This window comes from Grus americana, chromosome 16 (genome assembly GCF_028858705.1).
Source record: "Grus americana isolate bGruAme1 chromosome 16, bGruAme1.mat, whole genome shotgun sequence".
Taxonomy (NCBI): Eukaryota; Metazoa; Chordata; class Aves; order Gruiformes; family Gruidae; genus Grus; species Grus americana.
Genome location: NC_072867.1, coordinates 3035079 through 3062622, shown reverse-complemented (window position 1 = coordinate 3062622; position 27544 = coordinate 3035079). Strand labels below are relative to the sequence as shown.

General features: G+C 60.0%; 1 protein-coding gene and 1 non-coding gene across 6 annotated transcripts; both read right to left on the bottom strand.

Annotated features, from left to right (window-relative positions):
• Positions 1-455: 455 nt before the first annotated feature.
• Positions 456-26582, bottom strand: AP1B1 (adaptor related protein complex 1 subunit beta 1). 5 transcript variants are annotated; one of them, XM_054844525.1, is made up of 24 exons: positions 26532-26577; positions 20943-21056; positions 19514-19576; positions 18383-18488; positions 16497-16632; positions 15462-15707; positions 14769-14959; positions 14032-14253; positions 12523-12643; positions 12227-12322; positions 11091-11206; positions 10089-10254; positions 9113-9211; positions 8447-8706; positions 7825-8026; positions 6864-6884; positions 6501-6530; positions 6243-6389; positions 5621-5766; positions 4908-5037; positions 4224-4308; positions 3699-3785; positions 2834-2988; positions 456-1595 (listed from the first exon to the last, which is right to left on the bottom strand). In XM_054844525.1, the coding sequence occupies exons 3-24, from the start codon at positions 19548-19550 to the stop codon at positions 1521-1523; spliced, it is 2874 nt and encodes a 957-aa protein (XP_054700500.1). In that variant the 5' UTR covers positions 19551-19576; positions 20943-21056; positions 26532-26577; the 3' UTR covers positions 456-1520. The 5 variants fall into 5 exon arrangements, with proteins under 5 accessions (XP_054700500.1, XP_054700501.1, XP_054700502.1 ...); XM_054844526.1 differs by lacking the exon at positions 20943-21056 and having other exon boundaries at positions 26532-26582; XM_054844527.1 differs by lacking the exon at positions 6864-6884 and having other exon boundaries at positions 26532-26578.
• On the bottom strand, positions 5401-5503 carry LOC129214001 (small nucleolar RNA SNORD125). Its single transcript, XR_008579596.1, has one exon. It is a non-coding gene; the product is annotated as a small nucleolar RNA SNORD125 (small nucleolar RNA).
• Positions 26583-27544: the final 962 nt, after the last annotated feature.

Sequence of the window (27544 nt, the reverse complement as noted above, 5' to 3'; positions counted from 1 at the left end):
GTGTCCACCACAGCCCCCCCCCCCCGCCCCCAGCCCCATGCCTGCCTGCATCTCCCCTGGGAGAGAGGTGTCCCAGAGCAGTGCCAGTGCCCAGGGGGGTGCCTGGTGCCAGAGCTGTCACCCCATGGGGACCAGCTGCACCTCCTGGGGACCCCACACTTGTCCCCAAGCCCAGGAAGGACTCCCGGACTGGGGCAGGACCCCACATCATCCCCCCTTCCCCCCAGCACCAGGCTCCATGCGCCAGTACAGCCAGGGAGGCTCTAAGCGCAGGAGCGAGAGCTGCCGCTCAACCTCCCCCAGGACCATCCTGTCCCTTCGGTCCCTGGCCACCAGCCCCGGAGAGGGTGTATCTCCTGCCTGGGAGGGCAGGGCACTGCCCAGAGGAAGCTCACAGCATCCCCAACCTAGGGTACCCCGGCTTGGGTCCCTGCCCTGACCCCCCTGACAGCAGCTCCGTGGGCAGATGTCACCTTTATTCAACGTTCGCTTAAAACAAGTGAACATACAATATATTTATCTCTTATATATTAGGTATTTCCTGCACCCAACGCTTCTAGTTAGGGGTGACCCATGGCTTTATTTCTGGGGAAAAGGGGGAAAAGGAGTAGTGTCACTGCTGGGGAAGGCAGGGCATCCACACCGGCACCCATGGGTGACAGAGGGAGCTGTGGGGCTGGGTGGAGGGGTGACTGCCCCAGTTTGGGGGGCAGAAGGGGGTGAGGGTAGCGTGAGTTGATGCTCAGAGCCCTCCCAGCCCTGCTGCAGGGGCTGGATAGGGCTGGAAAAGCCCTTTTTTTACTGCACATGGCTCAAATTTGGGATCCTCGAGCCCTTCTGGGACCTTTGGAAACAGCTCCTGGGGGGATGGGGGAAGACCCCCCCAAAGGGATGGGGGCTCGCCCACAACTCTCCTGAACCAGGGGACAAAACAGGGGACAGCCAGGAGCTGCCACAGCAGAAGGAAGAAGCCAAAGCCATTTCCCACCTGCTCCAGGGGTGCACCAAGCCCTGAGCCCCCCCAGGGCTCCGGTGGGATCTGCAGCCAGAGCCACCCAAGCCCACCAGCACCAAACAGGCTCCGAGCGAGCCCCGGGGTGCTGATCCCAGGGCTGAGGGGTGCTGAACCCTCCACCGGACCCAGCGCCAGTGGGGAGGTGGATTGTTGCAGGGGGAGGAAGAGAGCGGCTCCCCACGCACAGCGGCTTGATAAAAAAGAAGCAGTCATGGGGACTTGGAGGGTGAAACAAGGGCTCTTGACGGGGAGACATGAGCAAGGAGGACACCGCATTACTCACACGCAGATTTCTACAGGGATGGAGGGACTGGCCGGGACACCCCTGCCCTCCTCCCCGCCGGAGATGGGAACACCGGCTCCATTTTCAGAGCCCCGGGGCTGGAAGGAGATTTCCCAGGGGCTGGTTCCTTGGCAGGAAGGAAAGGAGACATGCACACGGGTCCTGCCCCGCTTCCTCAGGCGGGAAAGGGAGGAGAGGAGGAGGACGGGCTGCAAGAGCACCTTAGTTCTTCAGGATGGTTTCGTAGGCTTGGTATATGTACTGGGACACCTCCGGCGCTCGGCATTTCAGGGACAACTGCAGGGAGAGAGGAGGAGAGGGGGTCACAGCCTCTTGCCCCGCGCCGGTGAGCCACCAGCCCCAAAGCACAAAGCCCTGCATGCTGCAGCAACCCCCCACGGGGCACAGAGCAGCCTCAACTCCTCCTTTCAGCTGGATAAAAGAAGATATTAAAAGGCAGCGAGCCCCCTAAGTGCCCTCCCCAGGCTGCTGGTGCTCCCCCCGCCCAGCTGAGGAGCGGAGACATCCACATGCAGCGCAGGCAGGGAGGGCAGGGAGCAGGCAGAGGCGTGCACACGCTTCATCTCTTGGGGTTTGATTCACTGCCTGTAGCTCAAGGGTGAACGGTTCTGCCAAAGGCATCTTCCCTCTCCTGGGCGGTACAAGCCCCCTTCGGTTATTTGCTCAGAAATTAAATATTAAACGACTCTGAACTCGATTAGTTCCTCAGCCCACAGGCGAGCAGGGAGAGCTCAACACAGAGGTGCTGGGCAGGGAATCCTCCGGGATTTGCAGCTGTCCTCATCCCAAGTGAGCCCAGGAGGGTGGTGGGAACACCCTGACCCTCCGAAACATTCACCTCCAACGAAGCTGCGCCCTCAGCGCCAGCCCCGTGCCAGCCCTGCCAGGAGGGAGAGGCCAGAGGCACCAGGAGACATGCGGGGCTGGCAGGGCAGCCGGCAGGCAGGTAAAAAACATCAGAGGAGAAATAACCAGGCAGCAGCCAGAGACAGCCCAAAGCTGGGGTAAAAACCAGTCTGCTAACCTCCAAATCCTGCAAGAGCGCGCAGGGCGGTGAGGGCAGGCAGGCAGCAGGGATGGAGATACAGAGAGAGGTGAGTCAAGGCGACACGGCTCATCCCAACCCCAAGAAAACAGGCTGCGAGGAAGGGGACGGGATGGGGAGAGCAGGACATCGAGACGGTTTGTGCCTGACATGAGGACAGACCTCTGCTCCGAGGCTGTTTGGAGCTGCGGTCACGCTGCCCCACACCCCAGGCAGAGCCGGGCACGCCCCAGGAAGGGAACGGAACGGACCCTGGGGTTTTTTTTATTTTAACGGAGATATGTCGGTGGGCTGGGACCTCTCCGCTTCCTTTAGCTGCCACCACGGTGCCTCCCCGGTGCGGGGAGGGCAGCCCGCAGGACCACCTGGCCCGACCCAAGCTCTGAGCGGGGAAGGCAGGGTGGGCAGCAGGGCGGGCAGCAATCTCGGCTCAGGGCTGTTTCGGAGGCAGGCAGGGAAAAGGGCATACCGTGAAGCTGGGATTGCCGGGCTGGATCCGGAGCTCTGCCAGCACCCAGATGCCGTTGGTGAGCTTCAGGGACTGGTAGAGCATGTCTTGGCCCTCCACGTTCCTCTTGGCGATGGTAAAGATGTTGCTGCCTTGGAGCTTGCTGCTAACGGCATCTGTGCGGGAGGAGAGCGCTGCTGTGGGGGCTGCTCAGCACCGGGCTGAACATCAGCTCCCTTCGGACCTGCTCCCACCCCATCTCCTCCCCCCCTTCCCCACCTTACCACACAGCACATCCAAAACCCACCAGCCCCTCGCGGCCAGAAGGGCTCCATTCAACCGGGCTCCCGGGCCCTCCCCGGGGACAGCGGGCAACAGCCCAGACCTCGATTCACAAGCGGAGCCGCCCCGCTTCACTCCACAAAGGTCAGCTCGCTGCTGCCAGCGGGACTGAAAGGACTTGGCTGTCCCTGCCCAGGGTTTGCACGCCCCGCTTGGCGCCAGATCTCCCGGAGAAAGAGCTGGGAGAGCCAGGAGACGCCAGGGAGCCTGGCCACAGCTCCTGCCCACTGCTGCCTGCTCTGCCTGCGAGCACGGGACCGCTGCCCTGCCCGTGGGTTGGCCAGGAGAGGCTGCTGCAAGGCTGGGCAGCGTCGGGGCTGCATGATCCAGTTCAGCTGCTTCTTGCTGCAGCAAGACTGGTGGCCAAGTTTCTACAACTAGCCAACGGCAAGCAAAGCAGCAGCTCCTTCCCGGAGACATGGGGTGGGCACAGGGGGAAAGAGCTCCCATCTCCCAGCAGTCTGAGCTGGGATAACTGGGATGAGCTGGTCACCAGCAGCCAGCCAGAAGCTGAGCTACATTCTTCTGAAGGGTTTGGACCCACCTGTGTTGAGAGAACAGTCTTTGATCTGGAACTGTGCCTCGTTCTCGTTGGGAATGTCCTTCCAAGTGGCCAGGAACATCTGCCGCTCTGCGGCAAGGAATGAGACCAACACAGTGATGAAGCTACGAGATCAGCCGCCCTCCCCCAAGGGTGGTACAATACAAGGGTCACGCTGCCGCATCACCGGCGGCTGAAGGAATCTCATCCTGCCGCACTGCCACCCCCTCCAGCAGCTTCCCAAGATCAACCACGTTCCTGCTGCCTGCTTTGGGGGGTTAGCAAGCTACGCTGGCTCAGGGAAGGGGCTGGTGAGTACCAGAGAAGGCAAAAGAAGCAGTGAGGAGTTAGAAGGTGGCTCAGGCCATCTCAGGTAGCCATAGCTTGGTCATGTTGGCATGGCAATGTCCTGGCCAGAGGCATCTGGCTCCTCACAGCTCCCCGCTCTGATGGCCGGAGGATTTCAGGGGCCGGGATGGCACCTACAGACCAGTGGCAGAAGTGCCCCTTGCAGCAGTCACAACTCACCCATCTTCCCGTCCTCCACGAAGAGGATGTGCAGTGGGTACAGGGTGCTGAAGTAGAAGACGTCAATGTTGTTTTTCACAGCGACCTGGGACGGAAGAACACGCGGACGTCAACACCTCCTCCGACCTACAGCAGGTGAGCGGTTCCCAAACCGAGGATCGCATCCCACCATACACCACCGATCCCTCTCGAGCCGGGTGTCACCCAGCCAGCATCAGAGGCAGGAGAGTGGCAGCTGCCTGAAGGAGCCGGAGAGGCCAGCACCCATGCCCGGGGCGCTCCCAGGCGTGCTGCTGTCCCCAGTGTGTAAGGGAAACGTGGGACCTGTGGGGGCTGCACCCCCTTAGCCCGCCCTCCCTGCTCCCTCCTGGGAACCACAGCTCCACCACCTCCCCCCGCACTGGGACACCGCCAGCAGATGCTCAGCCAGGTTCAGCTCTGCCGCGTGTCAGCGAGCATCCTCTGCCGTGGATGAAGCAGTCTGCGTGGAGCTCCATGTCAAATCGGAGTCGGACTGAGCTCTGACAGCAGAGAGGTGATGAGCTCAGCGTTTCTTCTCGCCTGGTTCCTGCCGTCAGACCTCCTTCCCTCCGGCTGCCGCCCGAGGGAGCACACTCACCCCGGGGCATCCCCTGCCTCATCCCCAGCTCCCCAGGAGGGGAGAGACCCCCGGGCATGACCCACCTGGAGATTGTTCAGGGGGTCCATCTTCATGACGGAGCCAACAGTGTTCAGCGGAAGGGAGATCTCCACGGACTGGTTGGGGGCGAGAGGCGCGTGGACCTGGAGAGGAGCCGCCGGGGCCAGGCCGAAGCTGGGGGAACACCGAGGCGGGCAGGGGGTCAGGGTGGGGGGCAGCAGCTGAGGGCAGAAGGCACTGCCCATCTGCTCCAGGCCAGCCTCAGGACTCCCTGCCTTCCTCCACACACACCCCAGGAACACCCCAGCTCATCTTGCTGCCCCTGCGCAGTCCAGGACCAGGCTGGCTCCTGCCCTGCCCGCCCTGGGGCAATAACAGGTAGCCCCAAAAATCTCACCCCTTCCTCCTATGCAGATTCACACCATTTTTAGCGTTCCTGCACAATTCCCTCAGGGCCATCCCTCGTTACGTCCCTCTGAGGGAAAAGGAAGCATCGGTTCACCAGGAGGTCAAATAATGGGACGGTGGACAGACCCCAGAGGAACGGCCTCTTCAGTCAACTTCTTAGAGGCTTTGGTTTGATGATCATCACCACCACAGCCATCAGAGAGAAGGGTCATCACGTGAGGCTGTTCCCAGCCCTTGCAGCCCCCATCCTCCCACCCTTTTCCGCACGCAACCGCTCCAGGGCTGAGCTCAGAGGCGTCACGCAGCATCTTCACTGGTCGCTGCAGAGCCAGCCCAGGAGGGACCTCACCTGTTACGGTTGAACTGGATGGCGAAGTCGGACATGACCTGCAGAGCCTTGTTTGTTAGCACCAGGTCCATGGAGATGGAGCCCACCTGCCGGCTGAAGGTGCCGGAGATCTCCAGCCCCTTGGCTTTCATGGCGGGGAGCCAGACCTGGGTTAAGGAGACAAGAAACCCTCGGGGTTTTACCCAAAGCGAACCCTTCGGTGCTTTCCAGCCTGGCAGAGCTGGGCAGGGCGTTGGTAAAGCAGGGCAGATCGTGGCTACTGAGACATGGCGCGTACAGGCAGAGTCACCCTCGCCCCAGCCAGGGCTGCGGGATGCTGCTGTCGCCTCCTCTAAATCTTACCCCACACACCGGGAAAGAGCGCAACCCCAAGAATCAGAGACGTAACCTGACAGATCCCTGCGCTCCCCTCTGCTTAGGGCTCTGGGCCACCCAGGGGGAACCCACAAATCGCCTCTGCCCCTATCCCCGCACCCAGCCAAGCGCTACAGCGTCCTCTCCATCTGCACACCACCGCCCTCACCCAGCTCGCTACCCTGCTTGTCTTCCGCCTCTCCGCCCCCACGGATCGGGGTCTCTGCCCTCCCTAATGCTGCAGCTGGGGCTCAGCTGCCCCACTCACCGTTTTGGGTGCCACGTAGGATCCTGACAGGGTCCCCACCCCACCGGTGAGGTCGAAGAGGTCTCCCAGGCCGCTGCCGAGGGGTGCCCCCAGGTTCGCAGGCATCGCCGTGCTGGGGGCTGGTGCGAAGCCGCCGCTGCCACCCATCTGCGGGGGACAAAGGGAACGGGTTATGGGGAGCACCGCGGGGCAGGGGAGAGGAGGAGGAGGAGGATGCAGAGGGTGAGAGAAGGGTACAGGTGCAAAGGGCACACTCACGGCAGGGCTGCCTCCCACATCGCTTCGCAGCTGCAAGGGAAGAAAGGGGCGTCAGCAGGGACAGGGGCCAGCGCGCCAAGGGCACGGGGGTCTCACGAAGCGCCCCATCGTCAAGGGCGCTTTCTAGAAGCATCAGTGTGAGCTAGCAAGGGCCCAGAGTCAATAGGGATGCTCCAGTGGTCCCAGAGCTGGCGTGCCAGGAGCTGTTTGGGAGTCTGGCTGTCCCCAGAGGGAAGCGAGGTGTCGCTGGGACACCGAACAGGAGGGCTCAGGCTGCACGAGGGGAGCGGGGGCGGCCGGGGGCAGGCACGGGTGCTGGGGCTACACATGGCCAAAAGGACTAAGAAAAGGGCTGATCCATACCCCTTCCGACTCGTCCCCCATCTCCAAGCAGAAGCAGGCAAGGTGGAGAGAAGAGCCAGCCGCATGCAGAGACAAGCCACAGGAGAGAAGAGACAAAAAAAACCCAGAGAGACAAGAGAAAGGGAGGAGGGAAGAGAGGTTAGTCCTGCCACACTGCCAACACGTCCATCTGTCCATCCGTGGCTGTCCTGGAGCCCTGGGACAGAGTGTGACTGGGGTGTCTCGTCCCCATGCTCAGCACCAGCCCGTTCCCAAACTCTGCAAGCCCAGCGAAGAGCCAGGGAGCACTTGGGGGATGAGGGAGCAGGAGAGGCAGCAGGTGAAGAGCCATCGGTGCTGCTTCCCCTTAGGGAAATATCTGCTGGATTTTATCAGCAGTGGAGAAAACTCCAAACTCTTTTCCTTTGAGGAGCTCAGACCATCACCGGCACCTGTGGGGCAGGTGATCACAACCAGGAGAGGTTTCCATCCCTCCTCAACCTGCAGCTAAACCACTTCTCAGTTTGCATTCCCAGGAGGACAGCTGTCACCGCCAGACCTTTCAGCGCAGGAGATGCCTGTTAAAGCACCCCGTGGGCTGGGAGCGGGCACGTCCCGACCCCACAGGGTGGTTTAACGTGCGTCTCTGGGGTTCACAGGGGAACCCAGGAAGAGGAGTCACCCCTGCGGCACAGCACAGACAGTGGGAGTGCCTACACAGACCTCACGTACTGAGAGAAAAGGCACTCAGGAGCACTAACCCCCTGCCCCTCTCAAGCCATCTGATGATGACAAGATAAATTAGGGCGCAGTGCCCCTCCGTCTTCACCAGCTGTAGGAGGAGAGGACTAGCCCAGACATCTCCGGGTGGACAAGCCTGTCCCATCCCCAGGAGATCCAGACAGGAGCCAGCATCAAACCCGGCACGATGCCACCAGTACAGCTGGGCATCGGGGAAGGAGCACACGGGGCTGCGACGTACCAGGCTGTCCAAGCCGCCTCCGAGGAGGTCCACAGCGCCCATCTGCACGGAGGAGGTGGCGATGGGAGGCCCGCTCACCGGTGGGCCCAGATCCAGGTTCAGCAGGTCACCCAGCAGGTCACCCTGAGTGGGGATGACGGCCGGCTGCTCCGCCGCCTGCACCGCCGAGGGGGCCGCGTCGGGGCTCTCGGTGCTCTCGCTCCTAGAGGGAAGGACGAGGGAGAGATGTGAGACCCTGAGGAGCTCCAGCTGAGCTGACGCGAGGGCTGGGAGTCGCCCAGCTGAGCTCTGTGGCAAGGGTTCAAACAGATACCCCATGCCAGCATGGCTCCCAACACTTCGACACATTCTCATTGAGCTCACATTCCACTTCAGTCTGAGGTCACTCCTTCAGCCTTGTAAGGACAGTATTGAATCCATACAGCCCTGCTCCTATGGGGGAACCTCTCCCTGGGAGGGGGGGCCTCAGCTCAGAGCACAGCGGACACAGCCAGCTCCACACGGCGCTGTGCGTGGCCGTGGCAGTCCCACGGCCGCTTGGCTCATTGCCCATCGCATGGATCCAGCCCTGAAAGTCCCTGCGTGGAGCGGGGAATCGCCCCAGGGATGCGGAGGTACTCACGAGCCCGTTCGCGGGGGCAAGCTTTTGTGCACGACCCCTCTGCTCCCCTCCACGAAGGCGCTGGGAGGTTTGTGATAGACGGAGGCCAGCGTCCCGATGTAGCAGATCAGCTCGTCCAGCAGCGTCGGCTCGATCAGATCCGTCTCCTCAGAGATGAGGGGTTTCTCCGCCAGCACCACCTCCTTGGCGGCCACAGGGTCGGTGGAGAGCAGGCGCCAGTAGATGTAGCCGCGGTCCCGCAGGTCGGGGTTGTCGGAGTCCTTCAGGGGGAAGCACGGGGGTTAGTGCCGAAGCCATCGGGCAGGGAAACCTGCAGCTACTACAGAGCTACTCAGAGCATCCTGGCCCTGTCCGAGTCCTGCTGTAGTATTAGAGGGATCACGAGGATAAAAGTTAAAGCTATTTATGTCACACCTCTACTGTACAGAGGCTACACCGCTTTCCCTGCTAAGGCTGGAGTAGCAAACAGCACAAGATGCCTCCTGCGCTACGACAGACCGTGTCCTCGCCCTCCAGGACTTTAACTATCCTCTTTTCCAGAATTAAGCTCCAATTATCTGCCTCCCATCACGGGTGCTGCATTACAGAGCCACTCCTGCTGCCTCGGGGGGGGGGGATGGCAAAACCCACGGGAAGCTCTTCCCCCGTGCAGGAGCCGTGACCCACCTGCGTGGCCAGGCTCAGCACCTGCTGCACCAGCTCCTGCGTCTCGGTGGGCTTCTTCAGAAACAGCTTCACGATGGCCGTCAGCAGCTGCAGCTGAACCTGCGGGTGGACAAACAGACAGACAAATCGCACCGTTTCTGTGCAAGAACACATGAGTTTTCCCCTGAATATGCTACAAGGACATAACCCCAACCTACCTTTCAAGGCACCAAACACACGGTGACCACTTAAGCAGCGGTGACAAGTGTCAGGGCACTTTTGCATGGCTCCCAGCCAGGTCTGCAGCCCGTTTCAAGCCGATTAACGCACCCTCAGACAGGCAGAGCCACAGGTTGACACAGAGGTTACTGGGCAAGATCTCGGGACTGGGTTACACGGTCCCACAAGGGTGAAGGCCAGAGCATCCTCGGACTTTTACGAGGATAAGCAGCAGCGATTCACCTCCGGCAGTCCCTCTGGACCTGAGACAGGGCAGCCAGGATCACTGGCTTTGCTATTTTGCATTTACAGACCTTCCCCTGTTCGCCGTGACTTAGTTTCATGGTTTTTTTGCACAGGGAGTTGTAGGAAGTTTCCGTAGATGAAAACCCCCCAGAATCTCCAAAGGCAAAACCTCGGCTGCCCTGACAAAAGGGGTAGGCACGTCCCTCTGCTCATTTCAGTCGTCTGTTTTCCAGCTCCAAAAGGCTAATCCTGTCCTGGCACAGAGGAATGACCAGTTGGTCCTTCCCAACAATTAAGGGCACCATTGTGGTGGCATTTCATGGGCCACATTCTACACCCAAAGCCACCGTGGGACACCTCTGCCCCGAGCGCCTGCAAGAAAAACACCTTCACGACCCTGCTAGAGCAAATTGCTTCGTTACACCCTGATTAGCACAAACTTTGTCACAGTGTCACCCTTCAAGCAGCTGGTCCTGCTGGCAGCCAGACACCCCTCCATCGCGTAGGGGGCTGTCCCACCGTCCCACCGCACCTGGGTGCTCTCATCGTGGAAGCCCTCCAGGAAGCTCTCCAGCAGCTCGTCGGCGTTGTCAATCCGCTCGGCGTACTCTCCCACGATCCAGATCATGGCAGCCCGGGCCTCGGGCTCATCCAGGGAGTCGAGGTTCTCGCAGAGGGTGGCAATCACGCTCTCGTACCTTCCCGAGGAGAGGACACGTGTTCACCGAGAGCAAGACACTTGAATCTGAGCTCCGCTCTAACTCCAAACCACATCCCATCACCCTCAGCAGAACCAGGACATCGTTGAGGGCACTGCCAAGAGCCCCGGCCGCTTGCCTGGGGCTGTCCCCTCTCCCCAGAGCTGTGGCACGGTGTGACACTGCCCATGCTGATCCCTCTGCGGCACGTTCCCCTGCTCGCCAGCCCCACTGCCAAATTAACTTCTCGGCCCCGCTCATCTGGTCTCTGTCATCTCTGCAGCAGCTCTGAGTCACTGGCTACTCACACAGAGCTCCCATTCGTTACTAATTCAGTTCATTAGTATTTATTACCACTATTAGCACACGACTTCCTGATCACGCAGTTGCCTATTCATCCTGGCTCAGCTGGAGCACTCCCCTCCTCCAGCATCAGGATGGCTGAATTAAGAGCTAGAGGTGGTTTACGCAGACGTGAGGGACCTCAAAGTCTCTGGCAACCCCTGTCCGTTTGGGTGTCTGGGTCTGGGATTGCCATTGTGGGGCTGGGAACGTCCCCTGGGCTGGGGGTGGCTTTCCCGCCCCCAGCTTAACTCTTGGGGCTGCACTGACCCGTGATCTCAACCCCGACTGGCAAAAACCAAAAGCCACCTTCACTGCAGGGAGGCTCCAAGCGGCTTCACCACCAACCATCCCACCAGGAGGGAGCAGCAGCCCATCCCTCGCCCATGCCGGGGTCCTTGTGGGGCCCCCCCCCAAGCACAGAAGGGCAGAAAGAGCCCGTCTAGGCCCGGGAGCATCCCCCGCCCCAAGGCTTGCAGGCAGCCGCCACGCACTTGTTGGGGTACTTGCGGAAGATGTCCTTGATGACGACAATGGCCTCCTGCACCACGTAGTTGACTTTGGTCTGGATGAGGTCGAGCAGGGTGCTGACACAGCGCTCAGCCGATTGCTGTCGGAGGTACAGGATCAGTCAAGCGGCGATGCTCTTACGTCCCCATCCCAAAGCCCACCCTGCACCCCCTCCTTGATGCCGTATCCCCTCCATAGCTCCCCCAAACACAACCCAGACCAGAACGGGGGACACACAAGCGTGGTCTCCCCTTTCCAGCCAGGTCTGGCTCCTCCTCATCCCCCTCACACGCCCCCAGAGCCTCCCTTTTCCCCCAGGGGATGCATTTCAGGCCAGAGGGTGCAGGAGCACAGCAGCAAGCCCAGACCTCAGCTTGCCGGGGCAGCAGCATCTTCCACCTTGCCTTGGTTTGGATCTGCACAGCCACGCGGCTCAGCGTTACCAGAGAGGGAAAAACAGAGCTAGTGCCGTGGTGATAAATCCCCCCCGGAGAGGCTGGCTTCACTGCGGAAAGGAGGGATCGCCCTAACGGCAGAGCCAGGCCAGCTCAGCAAAGTGCCAGCGCGTCTCCCTCCTGCCTCTCACCGGTGTCGAGCGGTTTGTCTCAGGTGAGCGAGGATGCTCCGCATAAACCCGGCGCAGTATCAACCGGCCGAAAGCCATGCGACCTCGCCTGTGCGCCTGCCTGAACCTGGGCCACGCAGAGTTTTTAACAATCCCCTTCTTCAAACTACCCCCGAGGGGAAGTAAAGTCTCCTGGCCCCCCCAGGAAGGGATTAGCTCCCTCCCAGCCCCCCCTGTGGTCCCCAAATCCACTCATATCATCCACTGCATTACCACATCGGGCACAGCCGCAGGCAGCTGGGTCTGCAATGGAGCACGGGGTGGGCAGGGATCCTAAACCAGCTCCAGCTGCAAGGGGTAAGGGGATGAAATACCCCCCTCACACCCCATACGTGCTCCATGTGGCTCATCCCCAGGCCCACAAAGACTCCAGCTTGTCAGGGCAGCGCTCACTCCCGGGGCAGGATGACCTCCAGCTCATCCAACACACGCTGGAGAGCGATGCCTTGCCGTAGCCACAGCTGCCATCGGCACCCAAAGCGACCCGACCCTCACCTCCACCTTGATGGCGCAGCGGCCGATGGCTCGAACTGCCTTCCTCACAAAGTCCACGTCCACCTCCGTGGCGTATTCCTTCAGCTCTGCCAGCACCTGCCGGAGGGGACAAGGCAGTGAGAGTCCGGCAGCAAGAAAAAGCCACCAGAAAAGCAGGGCAGTGACCCAGCAGAAGCAGCCTGGGTGGTACAGCTACTCCTGTCGGCATCCGGCAAAGCTGGGTCGAGGATTTCTCAAGCAAATCCCCTCTCCGCACCCCCTCAGTGCCCACCCAGCACGGTCTGGCAGACCCTGACCTGAGCAATGTTGGCCTGTGAAGCCAGGCGGATCATGATGTCCAGCTTCTCCAGTTTGACGTAGATTGGGTCGTTGTACTTCACAAAGAAGACCTTCATCTCGTGCTTCAGGATCTCGGGCCTGGAGGACAACGAGAGGCAGCGATTAAGGGAAACACACGCTCCTTCACTTTGACCATAAAGAGACATCAAAAATCTTCCAGAAAACATGTGGGGGGTTTTCCAGAGCTTTCTGGACACTCAATACTTCTATTGGACGATTTCTTTCGTGGTAGATGCAAGATCTGAGCTCTGCTCCCACCTCCAGGCTCTGACCCAGGCAGCAATCAGCAGACGAAGCAGTGCAAAAAGGGAGTTGTCCTCCCCAAAAAGCTGCACGCCCCTCACAAGACAGAGGGGGATTCATTGGCCTGACCCTGCAGCCAGCTAATGCCCTGAGTCCATGCAAATTCGTTACTCCATTAGCCAGCTATAAGCACGAATCATCACTCCCTGGCCGAGGCTGGACCTGGGATGAAGGCTTGAGGACATAAACTGGCGAAACTCAGAGCCAGAGCAGCTCTGGGCCGGGAGGACAAGGCTCCTTGGCCGCAAGCACAAAGTTTTGGGGGTCCGTTCAATACCAAGGAATCCAAGATACCGTGATTTTCCTCCCCCAGAAGTCTGTCCCTTGGCTCCCCTTCGCTGACGCACAGGGGACAGAACACAACCTTGCCGCAAACAAAGACCAGACGCAAGGCAACAGGGGACGTTTGTCTTGCCAAGGTTGGAAGGGATGTCTCGGGGGGAGCAGGGATGTAAACCCAGACCCCAGGGCTAGGCTGGACCTTTCTCACCAGATCATCCTCTCTTTAAGCTGGGAAAGAGATAGGCCAGGTCCAGCTCCAAGGAGCCAACCTGCCTTCCACATTCCCGCTCCCAGGGACACTAATTGCTTTCCACTTCTCTCAGAAATTGCTGCTATTTTTAATAGACAACCACGGTGATAACGGGTAGGACAACAAATCATCTGACTGGGGCAGTCGCTGCGGAGCGTGGCTCTCCAGCTGGCCAGTTCTGCTCGGGGCACACGTGTGGGGCCTCGGACACCTCCTGCCCACCAGCAAGTTTAGATCAAAGGGACAGAAGGACTCTCAGCACTTATTCAAAGAGGATGACTGCATAGACACGAGCTGACACCACAAAAATTCCTCACTAGACATTTAATGACTAAACCAAAGCCTCAGCTTTTTGCCTTTCCATCCTTTGCTCCCCTAAATAACCAATAAATTAAAATAAACCCCTCCTGGAGATCCCCGCTTAGCTCCCTGCCCGTTGCCTCTCCTGATTCTCTGCTCCCAGCCCTCGGATTTTAAATAGAGAAAAAAAAAAACCCTCATACAACGGGTTGTGTCGGCAAAGCCCCGACACCACTGCAGTCAGAGGGGTTGAAGCACTGAGAAGCAGGACCCGTAGAGAAGAGGGCAAGCCCGAGCCAGGCCGTTCCTCCTGCCACGCCGGGGCACCCACCTCTTCTGCACGATGAGGTTGATGTTGCGGAGAGCCACGTACTGCAGCTCGGGCTCTGCGGACAGCAGGGTGACCAGCGGCGGGGCCAGCTTCTTTAGCAGCGTGCCGTAATAATCCAGGTCCTTCGAGAGCATCTCCATGAACTTCATCAGCACCTTCACCGCCGAGAGCACCACCGCCGAGTTGGCGTGGGACAGCCGGGGCGTCACCCGCTCACAAATGCTGGAGGGGAAGGAGAAGGGAAAGGAAAGGAAACGATCATGGCCCGTCTCCCTGCTTACACATTGCTGCTCGTACCGATGAAGAACAAGGCACTGGCAGAGTTTGCAGCAGGACACCTGAGCGGTGCTCAAGGCCTTCCCAAGAGGTGCTGAAATGGCTCTTAAACGCCCCGGTGACGGTTATGTCCTGGCCTTCACAAAACCCTATCGCAGTGACCCCCCTTCCGAGCTCCCTAGTGCCCATCCTCCCCTGCTGCGCGGTAAGGCCACATTTTAAGCGTCTCAAGAAGCACAATCCCAGTGCCAGGAAGGGGACAGGGACCATGGTAGTCCCCAGGTGGTTCTGCCCAAGTCCCACCTCCCGCAGCGGGACGCCGAGGGTCAGGAACATGAAGATATGTGGAGAACGGGCCGTAGCGATACCATCCATCCCCTGACCCTTTCCAGCCACGCTCTGGCTGGTCTGTGGTGCCCTGATGGCAGCGCTGCCCCAGCAGCACCCAGAGTCTCCCTCACCTCTGGGCTTCCCGGTCATCCTTTGGCATGTAGTTCGCCAGGCAGTCCAGGATGAAGATCTGGCCCCACTCGGTGCACTCGTTCAAGGCCGTGAGCAGCTTGTTGATGGACTGGGGGTTGAGGTCCAGGAGGTTACTGCTCGGGTGAGACTCCGCTATCTCCGAGAGAGCTGCTACTGCGTTGGCCACTACCTGCCGGGGGGGGCAGGACACGCGTTAGGTGACAGCAAGCGTTAGGTGACACCAAATGCAATTCAAGAGCCTGGAGGAAAGCTGGTGCGAGAGGACGATTTGCATCCTCGGTATCGACACCTCGCATCCCAGCGACATCTGGGCACCAGCTTCTCTTCCCCACCAGCTGATCCTCAGGAGATGAGCAATCACCACCAGCGCGGTCCCACCACCCACGCCACATCTCCAACAGTTCGCACATGTTGAGCGGGAGTCAGCCTTGGCCCCGTGCCCGGTGTGGAGGAGCCCCCTCTCGCTCCCCTTCCCCAGGCAGCTCCGCGGAGCCCCATCGCTTTCTGCGGCAGCTCCCAGGCTCGCAGCTATGCCTGCAGCAACATCTGAAGAGCAGTAAAGGCTGGGGGAAGAGAAACCCTGGGGAAAGCAGGCTTTAAAGTCACTCACGTCTGGGGAACTGCTGCTCAAATGAAGAGAAAAGAGGATGGAGAGGGCAAAAAATAATCACCATGGGGTTGGAGTCCGAGATGAGGTCCTTAAGGGTGTCGAGGAAGCCCTGGTCCTCCACCAGCTGGGCATTGATGTCGTGGAGCTTCGCCACACAGACGGCTGCTGTCTTGCGCACATAAGGGTCCTCGTCCTTCAGGCACTTTCGCAGGGGCTCACAGAGATACTCCGTTATCTTGTCCACGCGGATGCAGCCCATGGTCCGCACAGCCAGAGCCCGGATCAGAGGGTTTGGGTCCTCACAGTCCTGTGGGGTGAGAGAGGAAGGTTAGATTTCCTCTCCTTGAATCACAGGCATCAAGCGGTGGCTTCGGGACCTCCATTCTCATTTGGGTACCCAAAGTCTACAGGTTTTATTGCTCAGCTCTGAAGAAGTAGTCATCCAAGTGAGAGGTCTGATCGTTTGTTCTGCCATCTGGCACTCAGTTTTAATGCCATCACTCCAAACACACCTCCAGGAATCCGATGCCTACATCACTTACACCGAGTATCTGAAGTCAGCTGCCACCCTGCAGAACAGCCATCTGACCTGGGAAATGCATCTATCAGGTTTACCGTGTGGGGTTTTTTCTTCCTAAAAAGCCAAAACTCCCTCTAATGCCCACCAAACCTTTTCACAAAGTCATTTGGCAATATCTTGGCTCCTAACAAACGTGTTCTTCAGTCCCCGGCTCCAACTGGAAGATCACGAGGGCTTTTCCAGCTGCAGAGACTTCCACGTGTAAGCTCACATGATGGCAGTTCGATCACAGGAGCTGCCCACAACCGAAGCTACCACTGACAGATCAAGTGGCACAGTTCGGCTGCCAAAAAAGTGTTTTTCTTCTGCATTACCGGACAAATTTACTCAGTTATTTAGAACTAGTGGAGCCTTTAACTCCTGAAGGGAGAGGCTTTGGAAACCTGCTCCCTTCTTTGGAGCGGGGAACAGAGCAGCTTAGTGTGGTGGCCTCAAGTGAAAGCAGGGATGCACACAGCGGGCTGAACCGACCCGCTGCAGCGTGCGGCGCTCAGGCACACAGCCCTCTCCTCTCACCTTCACGAAGGTGTTCACCGCCATGATGGCCATGTCCGGCTGGCTCTTGGCGTAGTTCATCAGGTAGAGGTAAACCAGCTTCTTCAGCTCCAGGTTGTCCGTCTGCATGCAGTTCACCACGTCCGGGAAGAGAGCGCTGAAACACAAAGCACCTCCGTGAAGGCGGGACACGGCCACGCTGCCTACGGCACCCCACACTTCCCCAGGCCGTCCCCTTCCCATAGCTCAACCCTCTCCTGAAGCCACAGACCCCAGGATCTCCTAGGACCTGAGCCCACCCTGCAGCAGATGTGGTTAAATTACCCATCCCCAGTGGGGTTTTTTTAACGGATCTGGATCCCAATCGGCTCAAAACGGCCCCTAATGGACAGAAACTGAGCTCTCCCACGCGGCTCTGCTGTATCCCAGTTCCAGCGCGTGCCCGTTGCCCCAGGAGAAAGCGCAACATTGCTCAGCCGCCACGGACATGGAAGACGAGCCGTTCCCCCCTCACCTTCTGCACCACCCTCCCACGCAGCCCTACCAAAACCCTCCTCTGCTTTTGCAGACGTTAAACCTGTCCTGCTGCAAACTGCTGAGCGCTCGCCCCACGTCCTGCGCTAGAAACATCACGTTAGAGAAGTAAACACCCAGGACGGAGCGGAGCTGCCTGCACGGAGCTGGGGGCTTTCCCCTTCCCAAACGTGATCCCGGCGAGTACTAAGCGCCCTAGAGCTGCGGGATGCCAGAGATGCTGTTTCACCACAGGCGATAAAGTCAGACCAATTAGACTATTAAAGATAGAGACAGACCAATTAAACCACCTGAGGAGAAGCAATCAAGATCAGAGGGCTAACGCAGGAGTTATCCCCCCCCGACAGATGTCCCTTGGCTCCTGGAAGCTTCTGTGCCGCTGCAAACCCAGCCATCGCTTACTGGATCAAACCCGGGGTCCCCCTAAACCCGGGGTGCTGTGCTTTGCTACTCCTCTCGCAGAGCTTCTGCTGCCGGCACCCACCTCGGCTGCTCTTACCCCAGGTTCAACCAGGCTTTCCTGGCACCCCCCAGGGAGGGGGGAACTTAGTAAACTGCTTTCTTGCAGCCTAAAATACACACACACCCCCCCAAAAAAAAAAAAAAGGGCTGCCACAACCGATATTTCCTTTCCAATCAATGTAGCTGCTGCTGAGCACTGACCAGCCTCGGGCAAGTCCCTGCCACGTCCGGTGTCATCTTCTCCACGGTGGCCCCAAGACAGAGCGTTACCTGCTGCTGCAAGCGCTCTGGGAGCCGAGGATGCACCGGTTTTCCAAACACAGAGCCCAGGCCATGGTTTTCCTCCTCCATCTACTCTCAAACGCACCATTAAAAGCAAAGCGCTGATGTTGCGTGTAACGCCAAAGGCGTGCGGGGACGGGCCCGCGCGGGGAGGAGGGGACGGAGGGGCCACGTGCCGCTCAGACAGATAAAGGAGAAGAGGGAAAAGCAGCCGTCTGACCTTTCGGACTGGAGTGGTTGCAAAAAAAGCTTATCGACACCAAGGCAGAGACACCGACCCTCTGCCATAAAGGCTCAGAGGGGGTTTCTGCTTGTTTTTAGTAACACTTGAATGAAGCAGCAATAATCCCAACAAACTTATCAGCGGCCAGACCAATCCTCTTTTAGCCAGATTACTACCAAAGCCAGGCAAGTCCCTGCCGGCCAGACAGCCACGCTTACACAAACATTTTCCTTCCCTAGCAGGAGGAATAGCTGTGGCCAGGAGCTCCCTCGGTCTTTGCCAGAGACAAAAACCAGCATGAAACCCCCACCGGAGGCAATGGGGGAAAACAGGAGCCCACAAGCCATCCGGGCACCCTCCCGGCACGATTTGGCCCAGGCACGCCCGGCACAGCACCGCCACGCACCTGACATCTTTGCCGACAGTCATGGACGCGATCACCTTCTTCACGGCCTCCTTCTTCTTCTCCTTCTTGTCGCTGTTCAGTTCGGCTTTCAGCTCAAAAATCTCCCCTGGAGGAAGGGGAAAAGGGGGAGCTCGGTACAGGGCACCCACCCACCGGGTGCTGCTCCCAGGGGAGGGTGAGCGCAGCTCCCACCCGCTGCGTGCCGGGGCTCCTTTGCCAGCTCCAGGGTGCCAGGAGCTGGAAGGGGGAATTTAACTTCCTAAATGTCTCTTGCCAAGGGCCGGGGCTGCTCTGGGGGCTGAGCTCTCGTCCGCAGAAATGGAGACGAGCGTGCTGGTGTGTCCCTGCAGCTTCTTCAGCCCCACGAGAGCCCCAGAGGGCTTTAGGGATGGGAGATGCTGCAGGATGATGAGCATGAGCACCCCACACCTCAAGCACAGGACACAGGGTTTATCTAGTGGGTATTTTTGGCTGCGGGGCAGTTATCCCAGCACGCAGCGAAGCCCCAGCCCCACACACAGCTCTTAGGAGGCCCTCGCCTACCCGCAGAGCCCACCACAGCCTAGCTGATGGTGAACACAGGTGGATTTTGGGAACTGCTCCTCAAGCCCGTGCAAGGGACGGTGGCTCCCAAATCCTGCTCCGCACGTGGCGGCAATCCCCCAGCCCAGCACCTCGCTGGGGGTGACCAGTGGGCTCTGGACCCAGCCAAAGGGCATCAGCTCCCACCCCGAGCAATTTATTCACTCCTGGGCGGGCGGATTGAAAAGGAAGATGCCACATGGTTTCCTCCACATTAAGCACTTTGCAGACCAAGGAATCAAGTCAAACACCCCGAGCGCTTATCTCTCAGCCCGGGGGAGCTCGAGGTCATGCCCCACAGCCGCTCCTGAGCTGCTAAAGCCGATAACCCAGCTGCCAGCCACCTTGTCTGGGTTCAGGGGGCTGGTGACAAGGTGCTCTGACCCCACGACAGCCCAGGAGCCACCCTGGCAGCATCAGAGCAAGGAGCAGGGTGTCAGCCACAGCTTCCCACTGCAGGGACAGCCCTCCCCACCTGGCTCATACAGCTGAAAGAAAAGCCTGATTATTTGGGGAAAAATTGTGTGACCTTCCCGTTCCTTCTCTTACCTTTCTTCGTGGTGGTGAAGTACTTCGAGTCCGTCATGGTGGTCTCCAGCTAGCTGCACGTCCCTGGGAGGAGAGGCAGATCAGAGAGGTTGAGAGTTGATAATTTCTTTGCTGAGGTCGCTACGGAGAGCTCCAGGAAGGAAAAGAGCTTGGGATCTCATGGGAAGAGTCACAAGGAGATGAAACACCCGGAGAAGCCCTCAGCTACTACGCTGCTGGGGGAGCCTGGTCCCCAGGGGAGGGCGAGCGCCTCGCCGGCACGCCGCGGGCTCTGCCGATGAGCAAGGAATCAGCTGGTTCGCTAACAAGGATGTGGAGGAGGAGGAGGAGGAAGGTAGTTGCTGAACACTCCAGCATTCACCCCTGCTTAGGCTCCAGCCCCAATTTGCTTCTCTCACCAGCAGCAGCAGCCGCTTTGCTCGCCCCATCCCACGCAGAGCTGGGGAGCTCCCGTCCCCGCAGCGAGGGCTCAGCCAGTCTCCCCCTGGTTTGTGCCTCCTCATCCGAGAAACACTTTTCTAGAGGAAAACTCACCCCCAGCCCTCCCTCACACCCACACAAGGAACAGCTCTGGGATGGGAAGAGAAACCCAAAGCTCAGACCAACGCCGGAGCGAGGGAACAGCGCAGCCGAGAGGGCCACGAGTCTGCCAGAGCCTGACCGAGCACGCCAACAAGATCAAAAGGAGCCTCTTCCAGAAACCCTCCCTGCTCCAGCAGCTTTGCTTTAAATTCAAAAGGCGTGAGGTTTCCGCCCAGCACTTGGGGCTATATTATTTAATTCAGGCAGTTTAGGGCAGATTTATGGCTTGGCTGGCTGAGGAAGCCCGAGGTGCAGGCGGCAGATAGCCCTTCTTAAAGGTCAGCGGGGATTTGTCGCCGACGGCCGTTTCACCCATCTTTCCTTCAACAGCAAAGAAACCAGAGGAGCATCCTTGAAAGCCCGCAGTGGCCTTGCTGTTTTGGAGGGGCAGGAGCACAGAAAGCGAAGCCAAGTGGGAGGGGAAAAAAAAAAAAAAAAAAAAAAGAGCTTGCAAATGGTTTTAAAATGTAAATGAGCATCTTGAAAGCCAAATGCAGCAATCCCCTGCAAGCGCACGAGATGCGGCCAGAGAAACTGTGTCCTCTGTTCCCTGTCCAAGCTGGGATAGGGATCCCCAACAGGGATAAAAAGAAAATCTGGGGAAAATCTGGGGGCTGAGCCCGCCAGGCAGAGCACGCAGCCAGAGCCAGCCTGGTGGGCAGTAAGAAAGAAAGGGTTTGTGTCGGTTCGGGGCTCGCTTTGGGTGTTGGCAGCGCATTTCCAATGCTGTTACAGAGGGGGCAACTCTGCCGCCGTGTTACCCCAGCCCTGCCGAGGCTGCCCCGTGAGCAAACCGCTTCCCGGGCAGCCTCGTCTAAGACACGACACTCCTCTCTGCTTCAGTTACCTGGGATTTATTCAGAGCCTTTTTTCCCCCCCTAGGTCGACGGCTCTCCAGCGAACAGCGGGAGCTCCCAGGCTGCGCCGCAGCAGCTCTCTGCGCCTCACTGCAGATCCCGTCCTGCGAGAGAGGGAGGAAGGAGGATTTACTGCAGTCCCTCCGATTCCACCGACCTGGCTCGCAGTCAGCCCTGCTCTGCAGAAGTGCCTGGAAAGCAAACTTGAAGCCTACCAGGGAATTTCTGCAGCCGGCTCAGAGACATGAATCACGTCTGCTGCTTTCCTGCAGCTTCTCGGTTTCCCAGAGCCCCCGGGTACCGCAGTGTGTTTTAGCCATCCAAAACCCCACTAATTTCGGAGACGGAGCTGGCCACTCATCTCCCACGCTCCTTTAAGCCCTGCAGTGCCGACGGCAGCCTCCAAAAAGCAAACCGCCGCCGCCGCCTCCTCCTCCTCCAGCCTGAGCTCAAAGAATTAAGGCGCGCTCCTTGCTCCCCACACCAACACCTCAACCTTGCTGGCGGCAGGACCAGACTTGAAGCAACCCAGCGCCTCGAGCAGGGTGACGAGAAGCCGAGCAAGGCTCCAAACACCCGCCAAAGCTGGGTGCTCAGCACCCCGCACCGTCTGCGTTCCCCCAGGCTGACCAAGGGCGACGAGGCAGGGCTGCCTGCCAGCCCCGGGATGCGACTGCCGCTGGCACAGCCCTGCTGAAGGTGAATTCCCCCGAGCTCAGCCCTTGGGCAGGATCCAACGCTGCTGCCTGGCTCCAGTTTTAAGGATGGCAAAGGAAACGGTTCGGGGACTGCAGAGCAGCTCTTGCGTTACCCCCATCTCTTCAGCCAGCTTGAACTGGGCAAAGGGATGGATGGGGAAGGGTCCCCTCTCCCGAGCCCGACAGTAAATAAGGAAGATTTCTGGCACATAGGAGCGGGAGGGGGTGTCAGATCCAGAGCCAACAGCCTCGATCATCTCATTTGGGCAAATCTGATCCTTTAGAGTCATTATGGAGAGTTGCAAACACTCTGCCCTTGCTAAACACCCTGCAAGCAAAAACAGGCAGCAGGAGCTCATCTGCAGGCAGGGAGATGGCAGCAAGCGTTCGCTGCGTGGCACAGAGCTGGGAGCCGAGCGCAGGTGTTTGCTTCCCCCCCAACTCCAGCAATCCCCACCGAGCTCCTTTCCAGGCTGGGAAAAATGTCCCGGCACTTACTGATCTCCCAGCGAGGGGCTGAGCGGAGCAGCGGCTCCAACAGCCGGGAGCAAGGCCAGCCCTCAGAAAAAGCAGGGTGGGACTGGATGCAAGATTTGCGGCGACAAAAGACAGAAGACAAAAAGCCCCTGACCTCGTGGCGGCTCGAATTTTACCCTTTATCTTCTTGCCAAATGTATTTTAAGCTGGTCTCGCAAACTGGATTCAAGGGGTTGAAAGCATTTGTAAGGATTTGGTAGCAAAACAGCAGCCGGGTGGTGGAGCACCCAGAGCTCACCCGCACCTCACGTCCATTTTGTGCCTTTGCAGCGGCCCAAACCTGCGCCCTCCCAGGCGTTTTACCCTGATCTTATTCACCCGGGACGACTGAATTCAGGAGCCCCAGAAGACCCAGAGCAACATTGCTCTCCTGAGACCCCCGGCACGACCACAGCCACACCATTCTACCTCCCACGCTCCCCCTCCACCTGTCTCGGGGTGGAAAACACCGTCCACATTCACACAGCACGCAGCAGAAGGGTCCTGCTAGGTGCTGCCACAGACACCTTCCCTGGCGGACGCAGCTTTAACCGGGTTATTTCGCTCCTGTCAGCAGCGCCAAGGAACCCATGGTCCAGCTGGAAGAAGCACCAAGGTTTGGAAGAGCTGATTTTCTGCTGCTCACAAAGCGCTTTGAGGCTGAAGGAGAAGCCAGTGCTCCTGCGGCCGAGCGCACACGGCTAAAGGCAGGACAGCCCGTTCCTCCCAGGACCCGCCTTTCAGAGCTGCCCGGTGATGCACCCGTACGGGCACAGCACGGTCCAAGCCCCCTCCTCGACCTCAGGCCCTCGGGGCAGGAACGCAGCAGAGCTCAGTCGTCCCCTTCCTCCCGGCTGCCACACCAGCGGGCTCCCAAAATTCAGCCGTCCCGGGTGAATAAGACGCTCCTAAAGCCGAGATACAGCAGCAAACGCGGCACGGTGCTGCTCGCCGAGGCGGGCGCTGCCAGCGGGTTCCCAGGGATGACACCGATGCCAAATAAGCCATCACCGGTGCTACTCATTTTCTCTTACGGTGAGGGGAAGAAGAAAACTCGTTAGTGACCCCCAGCTACTTCTACCACCCTGTTTTAGGCCCATTCCTCCATCCTTGAAGGCTGAGATGTCGCTGACAGGAGGTTTTCAGCTGCCTCCAGTAGAGAGCCGCCGCCTGGGAAGGGATGCGGGGAAAGCGCTGCTGCTGCTGCCGCCGCTCTTCCAGAGGAACGAGCCATCCGAGCACCATGCGAGCATTCAAACCATGCCCAGGACAACCTGGGTGCCTGGTTATTACAGTGAGAGGGCTCGCCGCAGCTCCACCGATCCTTCTACAGACTCTGCGACAGCCCAGAACAGGAATTTACTGGGTGACGGTAAGTTTAGGTCTACCCAGCCTGGTGTGCGTCCTCAGGAGAGTCCAACGACGCAAGCGGGAAGGGAAGGAAAGGAAGGAAGCAAATGCAGGGAGACGCATCCGCCCCAGCCCCGCGTAAACACGCACCCCCCGTGCGTCGGGGAGCATGTGTTGGCACCCAAAGCGGAGGGAGAGGCAAAGAGGAGCGGGAACTCAAAGGGCAAGCTTCTAGGAAACAGCTCATCAAGAAAACAGCGGGTCAGCTGAGGGTTACCAGGGAAGGAAAACTCCCACGAGCGAGCAACGCTCCCTCTCGCAGCTGCAAATAAAACACGTGAGGTGGATCAGTAAAACCCGAAGGCAGCACAGTTAAACAAAATTAAAGCAGGCTAAAAAAAACCCCTAAATATCGAGACTGGTAACCGAAGCCATGGGGACTTCACGTAGCTATTCCCCGTTGATATGAAGCGACTTCAAGCCAACACAAGAAGCCGGGCAGGCGTGAGGGGGTGACGGCTCCCCACACCTCCGAGCAGCACTGCACGTCCCCGGCCTCAGCGAATAAACCCCCTGGAGCTGGGACAGACACCACTGGGGGAAGATAAAAACCGTGGAAGATAAAAAGCATGGAAGAGGAGAACAAGCGGCTGAGAACGCGAGAGCTGGCAGCTAAAGAGCCTCGTGCTGATCCCAGTTATTTTTTCCTCCTTATTCACAGCAGCGAAGTGCTGTGGCGTATCCCCGTCCTGCAGACGGTGCGTAGCCGTGGGCACAGATCCATCCCCGTGCTCGACCATACCTCTGCCCCACACCTCTCCCCACAGCCGGCACAAAGCCCCAGGGGCTCCTGTGAGCCCCATGCATGCTCTGTAAGGCAAAAGATATTTTTCCTAAGGACTGGCCTAACTTAAGCCAGTCCTAGCTCGTGCTCAGCCCTGCAGCACACAGCAACACGGGGCTGTGAGCCTGCTGTTGCATCCCAAGCTCGGCTCAGCCCTTCACACCTCCCCACAGAAGGGCCCAGGACCGTCCCATCCCGCAGAACAACCCACCTGCGCTGCCACGGCACAGGCACCACCCCGAGGGTTGGCAAGACCCTGCGGCTCCCACCTAAAGTAGAGCAAGTAGTAAAAATACCCCCCAGCCCTCCTCTCCCAGCAGGAACTTCCCAAAGCCAGCAAGCACCACAAATTATCCTGCATCTTCGAGAATAAAAGCCACCGATTAAGAGCAGCGCCGAGCGCAGACAACGGTCTGTGAACCCAGCGGGCTGGCAGCCAGCGCGTCCTCTCGCAAATCGGAGTTAGCGAGTGACCCACAGGCTTTCCGAGAGGGTCCGTCTCCCGTCAACCAACAGGTTAAGGTGCCCCAGGTTAATAAGTAAGGGCTAAAAGCCCTGCCAGAGCTACTGTGGTGTTAGCAAGGTGCTCACGATCGTGACGGATCAATTAATTTGCTGAGCCACCACTTGAGCGACCCAAAACCCCAAAGCGCCGGGCATGTGGCTTTTAATTAACCCAGATGGCAGAAGGACCACGAGAGCGGCTGTGCGCAAAGGAGTCACAACTGATACATCCCACCAACCAACAATCGGGGAATAAAACCCACAGACAGACAAAGGGAAGTCCCGAGGTGTTCCCTGCACCACACACTGCTGGGCAAAGCCGCACGGGGAGATCCCAACGCTGCAGGGCCCAAAGCATCGTGCTCCAGGGAGCCGGGGGGGGGGGATTTTAGGCAGCATGAGCCCAGAGATTACCTCGAGCAGGATAACTAACGCCTCTGGAGTCAAACCCAAACACAGAGACGCCAAGCACCTCGTTTGGAGGCAAACTAGACCAAACCAACTGCTTATCCGAGGTACCTACTTGACCTCCTATCTAACCTGAAGTTGTTTCACAGACTCCTTTTTATCAAGTTTAGGATTTTTTTTTTCCCCCCTAAAACCTCCATGGAGGAGGCAACGAGCACTGGATATCCACCCAGGTGCATCCCTGTCCGATCCATGGCCAGATCCCAGCTCTTCCGTGGCTCAGCAGAGCCTGGTACCGACCTCTTCCCACGGATCCGCACGGTGTCTTGCCGTGCTCCCAGCCACGGCGCTGCCCGCACGGATGCCGGGCCCTGAGAAGCGGGCACCGACGGCAGCAATGGCTTTCAGCCCCCAAAGCTGCCCCAGCCCCACAGCAGCCCCAGCCTCCTCCACCCAAAAGCAGCGGCAGGGAGGGGAGCAGGAGCGGGTTCCCCCTTTCCCCAGCCACCCACAGCCCCGGGGCCGGGGCCGGTGTGCCCGCCAGCTCCCGAGTCCTTCCGTGTCCTGCCCCAGAGCCGTGCGGCTCCAGGCTCTGCCGTGCCACGGGGCTGCCCCGGCCATACCTGCTACAGTCGAGAGGTAGGGAAAGGGACACGGTCCCGCGTGTCGCAGCCCTAGCAGCTGCTGCAGGCAGGAACCCCGCGCTCCGAGGGGCTCTGCGGCCAGGCGCGATGCCCGGCGGTGGCTCCGGCTGCTGGCGAGGACACGGTGCCCTGGCAGAGGGGGAGCAGGCGCCGGGGCTGACCCCGTGCACCCACCCAGGATGGACCCGGAGGGCAGGGCTGGGACTCGGAGCTACAGGAGGGCACGGGGAGAGGCGCAGCCCGGCACCCACCCGGGCTGCACCCACGGCGGGATGCGGCCCTGGCCCGGGGGCCGTGCGGGGCAGGGGGGACGCGACACCATGGGGCCTCCGTGCCGCTGCCCGGGGCTCCCGGCTGCAGGCACCCCGTGTGCTGCCGCCTCCGGGCGGGGGCCGAGGCGGGGAGGCTGGGGGGGAGCAGGACAGGCCCAGGGGAACGGCTCGGCCCGGCCCGGCCCGGAGAGGGGCCCGCCAGTGGGGTAGGCTAGCCCGGGATGCGCACGGCCAGCAGCACCCACCGCCAGGAAGGGCCGTGCAGCGGGGTCACCTGGAGCGGCGGCGACCGCCGGCTGCACTCAGCCCCGCCGCCCCCGGCCCGGCCCGGCCCGGCCCGTACCTGCTGCTGCCGCCGCCCGCTGCCACCGGCCCAGCGGAAGTGAGCGCCGAGCGGGGGAGCGCTTCCGGGGCGGGGATGGGCGTGGTTACGGCGGGATGGGGCGGGGCTACGGCGGGGCGGGGCGCGGGAGCGAGGGACGGCGGGGCCGGGGACTGGGACACGGGGGCTGGGACACGGGGCCGAGGCGGCGGACGGGAGCCCACCCCGCCACCCCCATAAGCCGTAACACTCTTCCTGAGCCGGGTGCCCCGGGCCGGGCGGGCAGCGCAGCCACCTCCCGCTCCTGGGAGGGTCCGCGGGGTTTGGGGGGGACCCCACGGGGCATCGCCGGGCGAGTGACCGGGAGCGGGTCACTGTCAGCGGCTCTGCTCCCCCGCGGCGGCCGGCGGTCCCTGTGTCCCCGCCGCTCCCCGCCGCCTTAAACCCGCGGGACCGCTGCCCGCCCCCCACCCCGGAACACTGCTGAGGATGAGGGTGCTCAGCCTTCCTCCTCCCTCCGCCCCCAAAGCTTTTTTTTGGGGGGATAAACCGACGGGTTTGTGCCGGTGGCGCGGACACGGTGCCCTGGCAGAGGGGAGCAGGCGCCGGGGCTGCCCCCGCGCACCCACCCGGGACGGGGCTCTGCGGGACGCAGGGGACAGCGCGGGCACCGCGGCCCGCCCCCCCGGGGAGCCCTGCCAGGGTGCTGCGGCAGCGCTGATTGGCTAGACTGGATGAATCCGGCCGCTGATTGGCTGGGTTCCACATACCTGAGTTTTCATTGGCTAGGGTTATGCACCTGGCTGTTGATTGGCTGAGCTATGCTTACCTGCAGGATGGCTGGGCTGGAGGCACCTGCTGAGTAGTCGAGCTCTCTGCGTGCTGATTGGCTGGGTGGTCTATGTGTGCCGACTAGCTGGGCTGTCCGTGAGTGCTGATTGGCTGGGCCGTTCGTGCCTGCAGATACCCTGTTCCCCCCCGCCATGGACCCGCCTGCCCTGCCCCTCCCTGCCCCGACCCCCCGGCACCCTGCA